Source organism: Kogia breviceps, chromosome 11 (assembly GCF_026419965.1).
Source record: "Kogia breviceps isolate mKogBre1 chromosome 11, mKogBre1 haplotype 1, whole genome shotgun sequence".
Taxonomy (NCBI): domain Eukaryota; kingdom Metazoa; phylum Chordata; class Mammalia; order Artiodactyla; family Physeteridae; genus Kogia; species Kogia breviceps.
Genome location: NC_081320.1, coordinates 51,898,339 through 51,918,286, shown reverse-complemented (window position 1 = coordinate 51,918,286; position 19,948 = coordinate 51,898,339). Strand labels below are relative to the sequence as shown.

The window sequence follows — 19,948 nt, the reverse complement described above, 5'->3', positions numbered from 1 at the left end:
CAAGGTAGGCAATGGGGCTACAGGATAAGAAAATTACGTGACCACTGTTGGAAATGGTGACAGCTGTTCTAAACCAAACATGAACTTACAGCTGATTTCAAATACAGCAAACGATTTGGACTTGAAGTCTTGACTGATCCAAGAAAACCTCTTATTTTCAGGCAAATACCAGTGATCAAATCAAGCTTTTAACAAAGCTGAAGTTTTAAACAAAGTCCTTCAATATTCCTCTTTGCACACATTTAAAAATCTTACCATCTGTTCTAAAAAATGACTATTTTATGTATGATTACATTCTACTAAAATGATGCTAGTTTTTGCCAAAGACCAAGTTGCTGATTCTCCATGAACATGAGGCACTTCAAATGCTTAGGTTTTAATCTAGGTTTATAGAAGGCTAATTTAATCCTCTGGAAACAGGTTCACCCAAGTTGGTTTCCTTTTTTCTACTCCCTTTTCATATTTCATAGGCCCTCTACACATTTTTTCCTCTCCTCCCACCTTTCTTAAAGGGACTACTTCCAAGGGTTGTTTTACAAGAGTGCAATTAATCAAGAATATGTGCAGTAGCTTTTTGCCCCTTGGTTCTCATTAAGGCTAATTTTAAGCTTTGTTACCCCTAGCCCCTAACCAGAATAAAGACGATGCTTTTTAACCGCAAATAAAGGTAAAATGTGTACCAAGCTGTCACAGGAAGGACTTGTTTCTTGGGAACAGAAGGTTATCTCAGGAGCATGTTCATTTTATACAAGCGCTACCTTTACTTAATAACCTTAGAAATAATATTTAGAAGTCAACAGGTATCAACTTCATTTAAAAATGTTACCTAATACCTAAACACAAATAACCACTGTCATTAATATAGGAATAAGTTTGAGCCGATAAAGGGAAAATAAATGTAAACCGAGTTTATTTTGCTTTTTAAGTAGTGTTCTTAAAGCACTACAGCTTGGTAAACAATGTAAATTAGTATAAGTCATCTCAAAAGCCAGAGTTTTGTTTTGTTTTTTAATGAGTTGTTAAAAAGATGCAGCCTATTCTAACAGGATAAATATTTTTAACCATTTCACTTCGAGTTAATGAAGGCTCACAAATGAGCAACACTCCTCATTGAGGAAAACAAAAAGCTGTTGTCGACAAGCGACAGCACACACACACACAAACAAAAAGAACTGTGTAAAAATAACTAACTGTGTTCCCATATTTTTTGAAGTCGCTTTACAATGGGATGATATGCACATGATCTTGCTGCAAACTTGCCAAACAGACTTGTAATACATGTAGCCTAGACAAACAATTCAGTCCAAGAGGTGCTAATTTCAGACAATGCAGCACTATAATAATCCTTTTAACAACGCAATTTGTCTTACTCATTATCTTTTCTTCTAGACTGAAATACAGGCTAGAAAGAAAATGCTCCCTAATTAAAAACTGGTATTGTTTACAGGAAAAATTGTATAATTTTGCATTAGAATTTACAAGTATATGTTCAAATTGAATTTGCCTCCTCCCCCCATCCCAGCCACAAAATGGGCATGAAGTAAAATTTTAAAAAATGCCTTAATTTCCAACTTCATGCAAACTAAATAAAGATGACCAAAACAAAAGCTTAAACAATGGAAGGATATTTCACAGAAAATTTCTTATACAAAAAACACATAAGAAAAAGGGCCACTAGGTGACATTTTAATTTACAAATTGGCATCATTTTGGTCGACAAATATCCAGATGCTGTTTTCATCTGCTAACAAGAGTTGCAGAGGAAAAAAAAAAAAAAAAAAAAAAAAAAACCAGAAACAGAAAAGAAAAAAAAAAAAAAAACCACAACCCAGCATGACTTCTGACTTTAATCACACATTTCTTCTGGAATTTCATGTGGATTAAGGATGCCAGGGACAGACATTTGAAGTTTATGTTTCTCTTCCTGAGCCTGTCGAAGGGCTGTTTCTCTTTCTTCCAAAAACAGATCCGATGTATCTTCACCTGCAAACTCCTGTGGAAACAGATGGTTGAAATGTCAACACACTTTAGTAAACTTCAATTCGGAAAATGACTTGCCTTTGGGAAAAAAAAGTGTAGATAAGCACCTCCCAGTTTACACAAGCAATATAATTTATCCATCAATTACTGAGTTTAAATTATGTTATATTATTTTAATAATCCTACACAATTTAATTAAAAACCAAAGGTGTTAGTTGGGGGGAAAAATGATTTCAAAAGAGGGATAGTATAATGCCATATACAAAATATACTCCATAAGCAACAATACCAAGAAAGACTAATGATGAAGTTTAATTATAATTGTCCTCACAGCTGTGTTTCAGACAATTTTTATCCTTTATACACTCTCTACTTTATGAATTAGTTTTTTTTTTTTTTTTTTTTACTAATTTTATATTTACAGTAAAAAACAAACAAACAAAAAACAAAACCCAACAACAAAACCTTTGTATTTTGGAGGGAAAAAAACCTGAATATCTTATGTGACCAATACCTTAACAGACAAAGATAACTCATCAACCACTTATGAGTTTTATGGTACTTTTTGTATTTCTTTAAAACATAATGATACAAGAAAAATCCCTCTTCCCGTAAGTAAATGGAGCATTGTAACAGCAGTAAAAATAGGCTGGTATCTGCTAATTATCATGTTCCCCCTAAAATGAATTCCTTACTAACAAAATGGAAAATCCCAAAAGGAACTACCAATGTGTTTCTTCCACCCATTCCACTCCTTTAAAAATACCGATGGGATTCAATCACAATGTTGCAATAGATCCCCCCAACATTTCAAACCATTTCAAACCTATCTCCTCTTCCTGGCCTTCACTTTGAAAGTGTTTCTTTCTGTAATCAGTCTCTAGAGAGTTAGACTACACATATTTTAAAAGCCCACTCATTCTGCTTTACAAAAAGTGGTCAAGTCAATTCTGGCTGGAAGAATTCAATCAGTATTTACTCAATATTTCTGCAACTGCAAATAAAATACATACCTTTATCTGTACCAGGAAATCCCTAAGATGTTCCTTGAATGCAGGAATATCCTGATTTAAGCTGAAAAGTCCTGTCACAAAGAGCTTTACTTGAGCACTGCAAGTCAAAACACAATGATTAATTAATTGCTTAAAAAAAAAACTTAAAAATTTAAGTTTATTAAAATCTATTTATACTTACTCCTGAAGATGAGGGAATGCAGACTTAAGAAGATTAGCCACATATTCCTGAATAAACATTTGGTTGTTAACTGGATTTCCAGGATTTAATGGTGTACTTATTTTTCCTTCTTCAACCAAATTAAACATATATGCAAGGATAGATGCATGCATTGTCAAACCTGTTGATAAGAAGGACATCATTAACTCCAAGATGTAATAGCAACCGCAACACATACTCTTATGGCTTTAAATTCTTACCAGCAGTATGTGAGGTGTCTGTCACGACAGAAAAGATATGCTGAAGAATATCACAAAAATAAGTTTGATAGAAACTCTGAGCTGCAGCTTCTTCTTGTGCAACATTTTGTAAGAGTGTAAAAAGTATCTGTAAGCCTATAATATAATGCCAACAACGTTATTACACACTGACAACATTCATGATAGTGTTTCAGCTATTAATCAATTCATTCAAAGTCCATTCGCCCCTCTTTTTTTGCTAATGATAATTATTTGCCTAAATTATCTTGACTCAGTAATGGAGTTAAACTGGAATCAATGTCTGCTAACTTACAGGCTATAATCTAACCATACCACCTTTCCAGTATTTCTGAAGGTTTAGCTGATTCTCTCTACATCCACTCCAAAAGCAGTGTAACTGAGTAGATTTTTCTATTACATAAAAGTTACTATTTAAAAGGAAAACAAACCCTCCAACTATAAACAGTTTTTCTGTTTTATCCTTAGTTGACCCTTGGTGCCACAGAGGAAAAGCATACGGGGAAAAGGAAACAATGGTGAGGATATGGGTGAGTGATGTTCTCCCTGCCTTGAATCTTATGCCCATCTCCCCATAACTCAATTCTGCCTAAGAACTCACCCTGGATCTGATTAAACTGTTTATAGAACTTACTCAGACCTATCTATGCAACTGATGCATTCGAACAAAACCATGACCAGTGAAGTGATACCTACTTGTCTACCACTATACACCTACCTGTAAGTGTCTGTACACGGATTGTGGGTTGGTAGGCAAATGAATAAAGAACATCATTTCTATGTATTTACCTGTATCTGCTACATTCCTCATAGTATGTTTGAAAGCCCAAATGATGGAATCCAAAACAAGTTTAAACTGTGCAGGTGGAATAGCCAGGAATGCTGGGAAACAATGAGAGTTGACAGCCTGAAGTAGTAAGAAAAAGTTCGTTCTGTGCTCAGGATATTCTTCAAAGTCCTAAAAACAAATAGTGGGAACAAAATAAAGTTTCAATGCCTGAATTATGTTAAATGGAAGGGGGAAAACAAGCACTAATTCCGTATAAATGTTTGGAGTTGTTAGTGGACCCATAAGATGTGAAAGTCAAACTCAAAAGATAATAGAATTCACCTGTCAGGGAAGATAAAATTGCTATTTATTAGACAAATGAATTACCAAAGTGAAGAATACAAGTTCACCTTATTATAAAGAGAACTCAACAAAACCCACATAAAGACCGTCGTATTTTCTATTAACTCTGAGACTGTTACTACCACTTTTAAGTGACTTTGAGGTCACTAATACAGATTAGAAAAATTGTTATTTACGGTGTATATGTGTACACTTACATGTACATTTTTTCTTTTTGATTAATACATTTTCCCATTCCTTATAAGCAAAGACTACACTTTAAAAAGCCAGTGACTAAACTGCAGCGAGTTTTCAATAAATGCTAGCTGCTATTTGAATAAACAATCTATCAAATTTACTTTTGTAAGTTTAAAAAGCAAGTATTTTTCTTATCTAGAAGTTCAAATATTTAATATCAGAGCCTAAAAGTTTATGCTGTACTCATAGACCGCCATCATTTATGCTTTTAAAAGTGGTAAGGACATACTGCAGAACCTCCTGTTACGTAAATGAAATGCAAATCACATACCTTATTTATCATATTCAATGTGCATTCGAAAACAGCATCAAATATTTGAGGTATTTCAGCTGTTATATGTCCTCCTAACTTGTTGACAATAATAGCCATAGTACTAAGCACTTCTGGTTCTCTAGCAGCTGGGACATTTCTCTGATAATCAATGAGAACTGCATCCAACAGAGGAGGAACAAAATTTTCAGCTACCTGTTTAAAAAAAAACAAAAAACAAAAACCCCACAACTTTTCAATTTTAATGTAGGCACTTGCTAACTTTTATTAAGTAGCTAGGTCAATGTCATCCATAAGATTTAATCTAGGTTGATCTGCTGAAAACTGGAAACTCCTGTGCTTTAAAAGTTTTTGTATATTAAAACTTTACCAAGAGAAAGTGAGAAATCACAATAGGCTGAGAAGGGCCATGCACATTGTATAGTTTAAATCTGTTATTATTAAACTGGGGCCTGATGCTCTAAGTATTGTGGTGGGACCAGGATTCTAGGAATACTGTGTGTATGGGATAGGTAACCTCAAAGTAGAGTCCTCCTCACCAATACTGTACCAAGGTACTCATATCTAACCAAAAGTAGACACCCACTCAATGATTTTCTTAATTTAATGAACGCTAGTTGATGAAATAATAACCATCACTTACTCTCAAAAAAGGAAATGGACTATGCCAGAAAGACTGTGTGTGAGGGTTTCCAAGATTCTCAATAAATACAGTCTTAGTAAGGCATAACTTCTATGCTTTTAATAGGTTCTCCATTAAGATGTGCACAATAAATATAACCATGTTTCATTTCACTGAAGATTACTAGTTAGTAGCGTCCCACCATACAAAACAAGTCTAGTTGAGATTTGAAGGATAAGCACAAAATTATTTTTCCTTTTACCTACTTGGTTTCTCTTAACTAGAACTGATTCTCACTTCTTTTGCTTCCTTCAAGTTTTATTGAGAAATGATTAATGTATAGCGCTGTTTACTTACATACATGAAATGATTATAAAATAAGTTTAGTGAACATCATCATATAGATACAAATAGAAAAAACTTTGTGATGAAAACGTTTAGGATTTACTCGTAACAAACTTTCTTATATAACATACAGCAGTGTTAATTGTATTTATCATGTCTGTACATTACATCCTTAGTACTTATTTATGTTAAAACTGAACGTTACATCTTTTGACTGCCTTCATCCAATTTCCCCTCCCCTCATTCCCCCACCTCTGGTAAACACAAATCTGGTTATCTTTTTCTATGAGTTCGTTGTATGTTTGTTGATCTACAACATGATGTTACTTCCTGTTACACAGCACAGTGAGTGATTTGGTATTTTTATATATTTCAAAATGATCACCACCTTAAGTCTAGTTATGATCTGTCACCATAAAAAGTTATGAGTTATTGACTATATTCCCCACATTATATATTTCATATCCATGACTCATTTATTCTTTCCTCCCCCACCCTCACATTTCTACTCTTAACACTGAAATAATTTATTTTCCTACATACTGGATCTGAAGTGTTTGACTATCTTTGAATTCACAGCCCCAAACCTCAACATAAACCTTAGTTGTAAAACATGAGACCCTTCTTATTACCACTGATACTCCTGAAATTACTGCCTAAGTTGTTGTAAATTATGAACTTCTCAATTCCTTCAATTCATCCTACTTTTTACTTTCCAATTTTAAATACAGTTCTGATCTCATACATAATACATGCTGAAAACCTTTTGGTATTTAAGCTTGATACCTTGAGAATTTCCTGAAAAAAATTTCCATATCAATAGAAACAATATTGAAAGTTCAAAATTATGGAAGTTGCACAGTTGTCAGTGCTACTTCTACACAATAGTGATAAACAGGATAGGATTTTTGGTAATGTTCCCAGGATCAAGAATATTAAAGGTATACAATAACTAAACATAAATCTCATTTTCCCCAAGTTGAGGCATATGGAGCTGGTTTAGTTCCTGAAAACCACTTAAGATTAACAGGAATAAGAGAGCAAAAGAGACTTTCAAACCTTCAACTAGGAATGTGCTTACTCCCCCTGCCACTGAAGAGGCAAACTAATGACAGCTTTGCAAATTGCTCTCAAAGCCATGAGGAAAACAAAAATTTCATCTGAACTCTATCCATAAAAAAATAAAAACGACCCAATCATCTCAGCTATCTTGTTACATCACCAATCCCCCACCACTAACAGCAATTTCTTTCGAAGATGGTATATATCTTATTATTTTAATGTACTCAAGGACTCCACTAAATAGAATGTTATAAAATAATGCCAGATGTAAACATCAAAATTACCTTTAAAATAGCTAAACGCATACAGAATATATGCATGTTCCAGAGAATGCAGCATCAACTTTAAAAACAAAAAGCACATATCACTTACCATCTGTGGATCATTGGACCGGCTCACCCAACCAGATATTAACTTTAAAGTTTCCCTTTTTACTGTTCGCATACTTCTAATCAATGGTTGCTTTGTAACCATCTCACCTACAAAATACAATCAGGTGGAATCCAACTTAACTAAAATTCTACACTGTACTTCAGATACTGTTAGTTCCCATTTACCATTAGAAAACTTAAAAGACAAGAGTACACAGATGAATTTCCTGGGAAAATAAACTAAGACTAATTTTATAGGGGAAAGGGGCCTGTGAGTGGTTAAAAAAGTTGTCTAGGATTGCCTGAAAAATGGGACGGATTAATTTAAATCTGTGAGAAGTGCTGAATGCTTATGCCAAGGCAGTGAATGCAGAACTGACTTATTAATACATCATTCCATAAGAATTCAGAATTGCTTACCATTAGCTTGAATAGCTGCAGAAATATTTTCACTGAGGCACTTGTATACATTAAGCATATCTAAATAAATTCTCCCAAGCTGAATCACAAACGGGTGTCCAACTGCTTTGCAGGCTCTCACGTTTGTTTTCAAAATGCTACCAAGTTGCTTGACTGTTTCAGGATCTTTAAGTATATCCACATTCTGCGAAGGACAAAAAACAACTCCATTTAACATGAGAATTATTCTTGTAGCTAAAGCAAAAAAACATTACCCACATTACTCCAAAGCACCATCACATTTATAATGTTAAATGGTGAAACTAATGCAAAAGTCTTCATTACTAAAAATAGAGCAAAATATTCCCAATTTTCCATCAAAACAATAAAATATTACAACTTTTTCAATGTGCAAAAGTACACATAAAAGCACTTATGGATCAGATATACATGTCAAAGGTACTAAATTTACTACTTCTGTAAATATAATTTTCTCAATTTCCATTAGAACTTTTACAAAAAGTAATAAAACTTACTTTGGTTGCTTGCTGGATTATGCTATCCCAAACCTGATTAGGAAGTAGCATATATTTTTCTATCAAATGTTCTTGTACTGTTTGGTCTGTTTGTGCACCAATCATGTACCCAACAGCTTCATAAAATGTATGGACCTATGTTAAAAGGCAGACATTTTACTTGCATGCATCATAATAAGGAAAACCACACACAAACAATCCACATACACACTTAAACTAATTTTGTTAAAGTGTCAGAAATAATTTATATTAAGTAGGAAAACAGCCTAACAAACTTTTGGTTGAATTTCTGCCTCACTATAAAAACCTAACCACAGAAACACTTGAATTGAATTCAAGAGTGGCTTTCTTTCTATTCCCAGTAATAAATTCTCATTAAAACAGTAGTTACTTTCTAAGAAAAATATGCTTGCTGATCCACATACCTGTTGAGGCTGAAGATCACAAATTATAGTGTTAATGTTGTTCAAAATCTCATCAATAAATGGCATCACTTCTCCAACCTGAACCTGAACAAAATGCCTGCGGCACTTTTGAGCTATTTTAATGAAAGTATCACATGCCATGTCCTGGACTCCATCATGGGTCTCTAACAAAACAAAAACAATTATTAAAAAACTTTTCAAGAAAAATTTTCCATTTTTTATTCAGCAGAAGTAACCAAATAAAATATATTAAGCAAACAGGATTTACCATGCATGAATTCAAAGAGCTTGTTAACTACAGTCTTCAAGAATTTCCAGTGAGCTCTTAAAAATCGTGGATATTGACCTACTATGTACATGATATTTGATGCAATAATAGCTTTATTATCTTTGCCTCTTTTCTGTTCACATAATCCTAGCAGATCCTGTAAAATAAGACAAATTTCAGTCATTTGTAATAAAATACACTTAGCTAAAGTTCCAGTTCATACCTATCTCTTACATACCTTTATAACAGTAACAAGAAATCGTTTTTCATCCTCTTCATGCATTGCTCCACTAATGGAGCCTATCGCCCAACACAACGTATTCAAATTTTTCCATGACCACTCCGTACCATTCACTTGATTGTGAAGCTTCTCAGTCATTATTCTTTCTGTGTCTACATAATCCAGATGAGTAAGATAAACTACAAGGAAGGAAAAAAATTCCAAATATTTCAAAATGCAAAACTTAATGAGCAAAAAGATTTTTACTAAGACTAATAGCACATTAATAAGGACGGCACTGAGAACCTAAGCATGCCATATTTCCTAAAAAAGTATTTCCACCCCAAACTGAATTACAAAGATAAAGATTAAATTAACAGTATTTATTAACTTACCTAATGTTTCTCTCATATTCTTATACAAATTTATGGAATCTGTATCCTTCATGAATTCTCTTACAACTTCTCCCTGATCATTTTCTACAACTAATACTTCCTCTGGTTTAGCCATTCGACTAACCATCAGTAAACGGACCTATTCAACAATAAACAAGAGAAACAAATCTGTTAGCTTTCTGAAATCAGTCACATCAAATGTAATCCCCACTCCCAGTTAACACCAACAAACCAAACAAAATTATTCCCACAATATAAAAGAATAAATAACATGGATAAAAATCAATTGTTAACTTTCTTGTATCTCATTTGCATTCCTAAGAAACTCACAGGTGGTGCTTGGATAGATTTAGCCAAAAAATAAAAGCCAGTATTTGCATTTGGTCCCCAAATCACAGGAAGCACATTCAACCATCCACTATTGTTACCTTGGACAAAACAGGCAAATACAGCTGCCTCCTGGGAGGAACATCAAAATGTTGACTTCCAGATAGCAATGGAGAGGCAGATGTTGAGAATGGGCTCTCTCTATAGAGTTCAGCTGCCAGGTGATTCCAGTACTCAAGACAAATCTTAAAGATTTCAGTTTCCTCTACTTCGGATACCAACAACATATAATGAAGGGCCTACACAGGAGACCAAAACTATTAAAACAATCCTTAGATGTTACTAACCAACCTCAAACTGCTTTCCATTTGCTATGTTAATGGGAAATAAAAACTCATGTTGCATTCTATACAACTCTGACATTTCATTATTCATCAAATAGACAACAGAAATTCTCTAGGAACAACTGTGCTTTCTTCTGACATGTCCTAAGACGTGTCAAGAAACTTAAGTGACTGTAAAAAGGTATGGACATTAAAAGACATTTGGTAATAGCAAAAAGGTAGAAATAATCCAACTGTTCAACAGATGAGCGGACACAAAACTCGATGTATATTCATACAAAGGAGTATTATTCAGTCATGAAAGGGGTTAAGTACTGATACATGCTGTAACATGGCAACATGTTAAATGAAAGAAACCAATGACAAAAATCAGTATGTTATGATTCCATTTATATGAAAGGTTCAGAATAGTTAAATCCATTGAGATGTAAAGCAAATTACTGGTTGCTAGGGACTGGATGGTAGAGCAGATTGAGGGAGTGACTGTTTCAATGGGTACATCATCCTTTGTGGGTGATGAAAATGTTCTGGAATAGGTAATGGTTGACAACACTGTGAATGTACTAAATGCCACTGAATCAAACAATTTACAATGGATAGTTTTATATTATGTGAATTACACCCCAATTTTAAAATAAGGTCTTTAGACTTCTCATCTTAGAAATGACAAATCTGCACACGCTTTAGGAATTTAATTTTCATTATAAATTATTGATCTGGTATTGAGAACACAAAAATCGTGACACTTGGCTTTTAACAACTATAATTCAGAATTGACAACATATATTTATATTGCAGACAAGTAACGGGTAAGAAGATATGTTAAAAGGTATAGGAATTTTTAGAACAAAGGCGTACTTTAAGTTTTTATTATAAATTTCAGAAGCCAAAGGCTCCACAAAGCCTACCTCCATGAGTGTTTCCCTGAGATTTAATCTTTTTTCTATAAGCTGACCATGTTCTTTAAGAAAGGTGCAGAGAAACAAACTGAGATTTTGAATAAAGTTCTGTTCATCATCCTTTCCATTTGAGTATGCAAGTCGAATATTGGTATTTAAAGGAAGCATCTGCAAGTTTAAATATGGATCATAAGCCTTTCATTTTAAAAACAACAAAGATACTACATTTAAGTTCTAAATTTCCACCACCCTTTTACTAATTTTAAAATATACGGAGTGGGATTTCCCTGGTGGCGCAGTGGATAAGATTCCAAGTTCCCAATGCAGGGGGCCCAGGTTCGATCCCTGGTCAGGGAACTAGACATGTATGCCACAATAAAGAGTTCACATGCCACAACTAAGGAGTCCGCCTGCCACAACTAAGACCAGGTGCAACAAATAAATAAATTTTTAAATAAAAAAACAACAAAAAAACCCATATGGAGTTAAACAGCTTATTCTTCCCTAGAATGCCTTGGTCTATTATATCCATTTTTGTAACTTTATGTCCTAGCTTTTGATTTTTTTTAAAGTTGCAAGTAGTAAAATTTCCTCAAAGATTATGCTTTGAAATATTCCCTACATCAGTTCCCCCACCTAGTGTTATCAAAAATGTAAAAACAGTTGATTCAGATCACGAACATATATAGTAATGTAGTTTTATGATTAACCTTCTAGATTATTTCATATACACCTAGTCAGACTAACACTTGGCTAATCCCTTCATTTTAGAGATGAAAGGTCAGAGGCAGAACTGATATTAAACCCCAGGTTACCAAGCCTCTAAATTCTGTAGAAATAAATTACCATGATACTCCCAGAACATTTACTTCAAGGAATTTTCAAAATGCTCATAAAAATTTCTAGCTTACCCTTCATTTTATATAATAAATATACAATCACACTACAGCTGATCTATTTATGGTAAGCTGTGCTGAAATGGTTCAACTCAAACCCAACTTTTTCTAAGGCACTAAAACTGTTTAGTCAGTTTTTATGGGTGTTGTATTACCTGTTTTAGCTGCATCATTGTCAGCGTAAATAGCGTTACAAATTGTTCCTCATACTGGCTTACACTCACACCAGCGATCTCAGTGAGGCACTTCAGAGAGACGTTTCGAAACATTGGAACATTCAGGAACTATTTTAATTTTAAAAGGGGGTGGGGGGGGGGGAAGGAAGCATAAAATTAAATGGCCTGAAGCACTTTACTTAAAATTAACAATTAAAAAAATTTTTAAATAATATTTTAAATATTAATATTTTAAATATTTAATATTTAAAAAATAATAAAGGATTTAAAAATCAGGAACACAGAGAAAAAATATCAGGCAAATAGGTGGTGATAGGGTTTTTTGGCACATATATTTTAAAGGAAATTTCATTATCCATCCAATAGACAGTAAATGCATTAGGAGCATAGTGTGTTTTCTTTTGATGTGTCCTCAGACACCTGGAAAACACAAAGTTGCTTAGAAACTTTCCCCACGATCTCTTACATGACATTTAAAGACATCATGTTTTCTGTATAATCTAAAAAGATAATTGTTTAGTATTTTAAGAGATGGGCAATATACCTAGGATTAATAAGGTGTGGAAAAACTGGCTCTTTCATATTTAACTGTTGAGAAGGTATAAAAATAGCCTCCCATTAGGGGCTGACAATTTGGTAAGCATCAGAAGCCTTAAAAATGGACATTGCTATTGATCCAATACTTACACGTATTAGAATTTATACCAAGTAAATATTTGGACAAGTGCATAAATGTCTAATATTTCCTGCACTACTGTTGACAATGGCAAACAATTTAAAATAAACTGTCTATGGATAAAATGGTGGCTCTAACATAGTAAATTCAGATTAGAATATGACCATATCAAGCCCTCAACTACAAAGCCCCAAACGTAAGTTATAATAGTCTGCTTTTATAAGGTCTTGATTAAATACATATTTTACTCATTATATCTGATTAGAAAACATCTGGAAATACAACCAATTGGTAACTATCTCTGGATGAACAATTATAAGACTTTACATAGGTATTACATGCTACTGCAACTAAAAGGAAACCAAATTCATTATTAGTTGTTCACATAGAATTTGGGAGATTGCCTGGTATGAGTGGCATTATCATAAAATTCTGACACGGTTTTTAAAAATTAGTAGCTGAAACTACAGAAAACTTCTTCTGAACAATTTCCTCATCTCAGAAACAAGGATGATTATGGCTGTGAATGTGGAATGATTTAATTTTCAAAAGAGGATTACAAATTAAGAAAATACACACCACTATCCAGTGATAAATATAACTGAAATGTATTCACTATACCTTATAAATTAATGTGCTGATTAACTTGGTCTCAAAAATATATCCAAGTGGAATCCAGTTAAGAAATCTGAGCAACGTTTCCAAAGTTGCATGTACAAGTGGAGCATTTTGGGAATTTTCCTACAACAAAAACATGATTGTAAATTATCATCTTCCTATATAATTAATTATTTTAAAAAATGAAATTAAAAGCACTTACCATCACAAACTGACAAAGCTGAAAAATTTGTGAGAATTCATTGCACATGCTAAAAAAAAAAATTGATCAGTTTAGAACATAGAAATGAATACTGTAATTATTTACATACTAACATTTCAGCAGCCACTGAAAACTTGAGTTACTTCTATTTATAAACACAGATATCAATAACTTCATCGAGTTACAAAGCTATTAAAACTACGTGTAAATATCTCTTAAAACCCACCTATAAATAGCACTTAATTTCATTTCTTGAAGGTTTGGTTTTCATGTCATCGTTAGTCTATTTGAATAATTTCAATCAATCTCATCTTTCATGTATTTTTAAAAATTTGGCCACACCACATGGTATGTGGGATCTTAGTTCCCCAACCAGGTATCGAATCCACGCCCCCTGCAGTGGAAGCGCGGTGTCTTAACCACTGGACAGCCAAGGAAGTCCCTCAATCTAGTCTTTTAAATCAAGACAGTCAAAACAAAACTCTCCAAAATGAGAGAAGTGGTGTTCGATATATCCCCAAACCTAAAATGTGCTTATACATCAAACCAGAGAAAAAAATCCTAAATTCTGAAGCTACTCTGAATATATAAAGGTAAAACATTTCTGTTCCCTAATGACTGAACACATTTTTATTACTATGTTGAAGAAAATAACATCTGGCATGTTCCTGGTGTTAACTATAGGGAAACTGATAAAATGTAGAAATATTAAGAATAAAGTAGACATTTGGACACAAGTCATATCCTTGGACCTATGATTAACTAGACATCATATAAAAGATTCCAAAGAGTTTTTTGGGAATTCTTAACCTATATTCCTTCCACATGACATGCACGAAGTTAATTTTGCTATAACGTCATACATATTTTTCAAGCCTCCATGTTTAGAAAATTAGGCCACTTTAGCACTATTTAAATTTGTAGTCAAAAAGAATTAAGTGTATTAACTTTTAATAATCATAGTTCCTCAAAAATTTACAATCTACCTCCAAATTCCTTGAAATTGCTAGAGAAATTACTTAAAAATTCCAAAACAATTACTTGCCTGTCTTTTAAATGCTTAGCTTTCACTTGGGTTATCTGTCCACTAGAGAAATCAAATACTTCTTCACTCAAGAGTTTCAGAATCACCATATTATTCTGACAGAGACTTTCACTGGTCCTACTTGCTCCAACAATGTCACTGATAAAAGTTGGCCAGTGCTTTGGCCATTCTTGTTTCAGTATCTAAAATAAGATAGGAAATATTAATTTCATTTCACTTGTCAATGGTAAAGAAAACAAACTTCATAGAAATTGTGTGATACCAAAAGCAGGAGCAAATATCAACCACCTTTCATTTTCTTCCCCTTTAATATAGGAAATGTGCTGCTCTCTATAGAATGTACTGAGTAGAAACTACAATACAAAGTTCTGTGTCTCAAATGTCCTGTTCCTCCTTCTCAATTATCCTGATTCGTCTAATCTAGCTCTAATGTGTATGCATATCAATTTGCCAAATATGTGCAAATTATCCTAAGAGACTATAAGATCTAATTCTAAATCATAAAAAGGTGATGGGCAGGGAAAGGTATTTTCTTTGGCTGGAATCTGGGCCTTGAAATATAGGTAGGGTTTGGAGATACAAATTTGGAAGAAAAGAAGCATTACGTTTGGGGACAGAATCATCTTTGACCAAAAGCCTAATGGGCTGTATTCAATTTTAAGGTCTGCACTGTTGATTCTGTATGCTAGGGATTTCCCAACAATATTCTGTAATAGCACCTGTTAAGAGGTAAGTAACTTAACCTCTTTGGACTCCTCCCTCTTCCCATTCAGAGATACGCTAACAAAAAGTCCTCAATAAAAGCCAGTTTAAACTTAGTGAAAATCCAAGTGTTTAGGAAAACCCAATGTTTCTATAACTTATTAAATTTTAAAAAGTTTTTTCCCTCACATATTAATGTTCTCAAGAAATTTTTGACATATTATAAAAGGTAGGTAAACTTAAAATTTCTGAAGTTACACATATAGAGAGATTAAAAAACAGGCGAAGTATAGATCAATTAAAGGGATGCTTGAATTCGAAGGCAATTTTTTCAATGAATTAATAAGACTGACAGTGGACATGGAAACACGCACAGTATGAGACAGATGAGAAAAATTTTTTTATTTTAACAGATCTTTATTGTAGTGTAATTGCTTCACAATACTGTTTTAGCTTCTGTTGTGCAGCAAAGTGAATCAGCCATATGTCCCCATATCCCCTCCCCTCTTGAGCCTCTCCATTCCGCCCCTCTAGGTCATTGCAAAGCACCGAGCTGATCTCCCTATGCTATGCTGCTGCTTCCCACTAGCTAACTATTTTACATTCAGTAGTGTATATATGTCGATGTTACTCTCACTTTGCCCCAGCTTCCCCCTCCCACCCTGTGTCAAGCCCATTCCCTATGTCTACATCTTTATTCCTGCCCTGCAACTAGGTTCATCAGTACCATTTTTTTTTTCGATTCCACATATATTCATTAGCATACGGTATTTGTCTTTCTCTTTCTGACTTAAGTATGACAGACTCTAGGTCCAGCCACTTCATTGCAAATAACTGAATTTCGTTTCTTTTTATGGCTGACTAATATTCCATTGTATATATGTGCCACATCTTCTTTATCCACTCATGTTGATGGACATTTAGGTTGGTTCCATGTCCTGGCTATTGTAAATAGTGCTGCAGTGAACATTGTGGTACATGTCTCTTTGAATTATGGTTTTTGCAGGGTATATGCCCGGTAGTGGGACTGCTGGGTTGTATGGTAGTTCTATTTGTAGTTTTCTAAGGAACCTCCATACTGTTTTCTATAGTGGTTGTAACAATTTACATTCCCACCAACAGTGCAGGAGGGTTCCCTTTTCACCACACCCTTTCCACCATTTATTGCTTCTAGATTTTTTGATAATGGCCATTCTGACCAGTGTGAGGTGATACCTCATTGTAGTTTTCATTTGCATTAGATGAGAAATTTTTTAATGAGTTCAATCCATATTGGAGCCAAAGAAGTGAAGGTTTTATGGTACCATACTTCATGTTTCCCACCACAGCATAATAACAATTTTAAATGCTAGACAGCAGGCTAACTATTCTAATTACTGTGAAGATTACTATCACTACTCTGCAAGATATTAGTTTAGTTATTCGATAAAAGTAGGTGAGACTATTTTGTTCAACCACTCAGCCTGAACTGAAGCACCTAATCCTTCTCAGGGAAACAGTGTGTCAACTAAAAACTTACCTGAACAAGAATCATATTTAATTTCCCGATGTATACCTTTTCCTTCTAAGAAAAGAAAAAAAGTTTAGATTAAACGAGGACTTAAAACAGATACATAAATAACAAATGTAGGCAACCCACACCCCCACAGAGAGAGAAAAAAATGACTGCAGATCTATTGTAAATGATTGTGCATATATGTATCTGTATGTCTGTGACAGAAGTGGGTTTAAGTTGAAGACCCAATATTTAAATGATTTTATACTCTCACAATAGTCTGCAAAAAAGCTCTTACCTCTACACAAGTTGGGTCAGATGACGTCTTGATAATGAGGCCAACAACATATTTTTTTATCCCTATTAAAAAAAAATTATTCAACACTTTCATAGAATGCTAATAAATCTTCAAGAACCAAAAAAACTGGGGGTGGGGGAGGGCAGAGTAAAGTCAGATGATACACCGGAATCCCATCGCCAATTATGGCATTTTTGAAAAATGCCAATTAGTTTAGTGTACTACTCCTTTAAATTTTTAGTTTTTGTTAAACTTCACAAAATATTGGTTTAACAATTACGAACTACAGTATTCTAAGATATTCTTTAATGTTAGACAGTCAAGTATACCAAACTGTGATTTTTAAATTAAAAACTAAACAAAACAAAAAACCCCATAAAGGACTAAGGCATTGTTCATTTAAATAAACACATTATTTTTGTGGGTTAAAACTACAAAACCCTTGGGCTTCCCTGGTGGCACAGTGGTTGGGAGTCTGCCTGCCAATGCAGGGGACACGGGTTCTGGTCTGGGAAGATCCCACATGCCGCGGAGCAACTAGGCCCATGAGCCACAACTACTGAGCCTGCGCGTTTTGAGCCTGTGCTCCGCAACAAGCGAGGCCGCGATAGTGAGAAGCCCATGCACCGCGATGAAGAGTGGCCCCCGCTTGCCACAACTAGAGAAAGTCCTCGCACAGAAACGAAGACCCAACACAGCCAAAAATAAATATAAACTACAAAAACCTTGAAGACACAACTTTGTGAGCACTACAAATAAGTTTATATAAAATATTTATAAATCAAGGTCAGATGTTAATCCTCTCCAGATTTATTTTAATTATAGGATTAAGTTAATCCTATAAGTAATTTTAACTTGTTTGTCCTACAATGTAGAAAAAAATAGAGTTAAGGAAGTTTTTATTTGTAGTATTCTTTACTTAAGGGTACCTTAATAGTATAATCTGTTCTTAACAGTTAAGACTTCATGTCTTTTATTCTTTCAACAGTTGACTTCATGCCTTTGATTTTAATTTGCATCATTCAGAACTTACTCGGCATCTACTACAGCTCCCCTCAAAATTTAAAGTAATATGGTACACTACTTACATTAACATACCCAAAGGGTCTGAAACAGATTCCCTAATCCAACAAATTATTATTTCCCACTACAAAGAATAAAGACTACTTTCACATCTGTTTAATAATTTAGGTTTTGCCACCAAATGACTTATGAAGATTTTCGAATTTTCAAAGCTATCTGAACTTCAAAAATACAGATAAAGGTTTTGTTAAACTGTGTGTACCAAGTTTCATCTAACAAATCTACAACACTGACTCAATATCCACTGAGAAGGAATATGCTAAGAAATTTACCCATAAGTAGTTAGCCAGAAATTTAGTCAACTTGAAGGCAACAAAGTGCCTATTTGATTGTAAAACTACCTTAATATAGTAATCTTCATGAGCTATAACAACCTTTAAAAAACATTAATAAATAATTTCCTAATTGCAGAAAAATTTCATAAGTACAATAAAAAAGCCACAAAGTAAGGGTTATTTATCAACTGAAAATGTAATGTTAAGTATTAAAAATGTTCACAATATAAGAATCAGTTAAAAAACCTTCCTGCCAGGTACCAAAAACTTAACTGTTATATACAAACACAATCTACTGAAAACTATGTTATTGACATTTAAAAAATTTCTACATTAGGCAAAGACCACAGTACTAATTGTTGCACACAAGATCCACCAATGAATGAATGCTAAAACAAATGCGCAACACTTTCAGGAGAAATGCATTATCTGTATACTGTCAAATTATCTTTCCAAGATATTTTTCACTTTCAAAGTGGAAAATAGTAATCCTGTAAACAGAAAATTAGTGGGCATCAACATAACTGATAAAGGTTAATAATAAATGGATAATTAAACATATTGACATCATGTACCCCCGGTTTGGTGGACTGAGGACACATCACCTGTGTGGTATTCTTGCCCCAAAATATTGGACCCCAGTCTAATCATGAGAAAACAACAGACAAACCTAAATTCAAATACACTACAAAATAACTGACCAGAACTCATCAGTGTCGAAGACATATCAAGCAGAAATTAAGAACTGTCACAGATTAAGGAGACTAGAGACACAACTAAATAAATTGTAGACTAAGAAAAGGACAAGAGAGAAAACTTGTGAAACTTGAATTAAGGTCCATAATTCAGTTAATAGTACTGAACCAATGTTAAATGTTTGGTGGTGATGATTTTATTATGGTTGTCTAAGTTATTAAAAGGATAAACTAAGAGGTGTAAGTACATTCTGTACTTTTTGGGTCAATGTTTCTATTGTCTAAAATTATTTTTTAAAAAAACAAGAGGCTTTGTGGACACACAAAATAAAATCAGACCTAGATTCAATAAGGTGATTAAAACAAACAAACAAACAAACCTACTAGGGCAACAAGTTTTATTTTAAAATGAGTGCTAAATCATACCATTTAAGTTAGGTTAACCCACACAACAATCTTATGTCCTTAATATCCACTAGATCAAATCAAAACAATTCTGATAT

The 19,948-nt window shown here is 33.7% G+C and overlaps 1 protein-coding gene across 2 annotated transcripts in view; it reads right to left on the bottom strand.

Moving 5' to 3' along the window:
* Window positions 1–894: 894 nt before the first annotated feature.
* XPO1 (exportin 1) overlaps window positions 895–19,948 on the bottom strand; it is a 43,362-nt gene continuing 24,308 nt past the window's right edge. For both annotated transcript variants that reach the window (XM_059079244.2, XM_067007547.1), the window contains exons 5-25: window positions 17,393–17,454; window positions 17,119–17,163; window positions 14,898–15,079; window positions 13,853–13,901; window positions 13,654–13,773; window positions 12,336–12,464; window positions 11,294–11,452; window positions 10,143–10,340; window positions 9,715–9,853; window positions 9,338–9,519; window positions 9,100–9,256; window positions 8,832–8,995; window positions 8,407–8,541; window positions 7,892–8,075; window positions 7,473–7,579; window positions 5,072–5,266; window positions 4,221–4,389; window positions 3,414–3,548; window positions 3,175–3,334; window positions 2,994–3,090; window positions 895–1,993 (exon numbers count right to left, since the gene is read on the bottom strand). In XM_059079244.2, coding sequence (XP_058935227.1) covers window positions 1,847–1,993; window positions 2,994–3,090; window positions 3,175–3,334; window positions 3,414–3,548; window positions 4,221–4,389; window positions 5,072–5,266; window positions 7,473–7,579; window positions 7,892–8,075; window positions 8,407–8,541; window positions 8,832–8,995; window positions 9,100–9,256; window positions 9,338–9,519; window positions 9,715–9,853; window positions 10,143–10,340; window positions 11,294–11,452; window positions 12,336–12,464; window positions 13,654–13,773; window positions 13,853–13,901; window positions 14,898–15,079; window positions 17,119–17,163; window positions 17,393–17,454 — 2,915 coding nt within the window. In that variant the 3' untranslated portion in view covers window positions 895–1,846. The remainder of the gene's footprint in view (window positions 1,994–2,993; window positions 3,091–3,174; window positions 3,335–3,413; window positions 3,549–4,220; window positions 4,390–5,071; window positions 5,267–7,472; window positions 7,580–7,891; window positions 8,076–8,406; window positions 8,542–8,831; window positions 8,996–9,099; window positions 9,257–9,337; window positions 9,520–9,714; window positions 9,854–10,142; window positions 10,341–11,293; window positions 11,453–12,335; window positions 12,465–13,653; window positions 13,774–13,852; window positions 13,902–14,897; window positions 15,080–17,118; window positions 17,164–17,392; window positions 17,455–19,948) is intronic.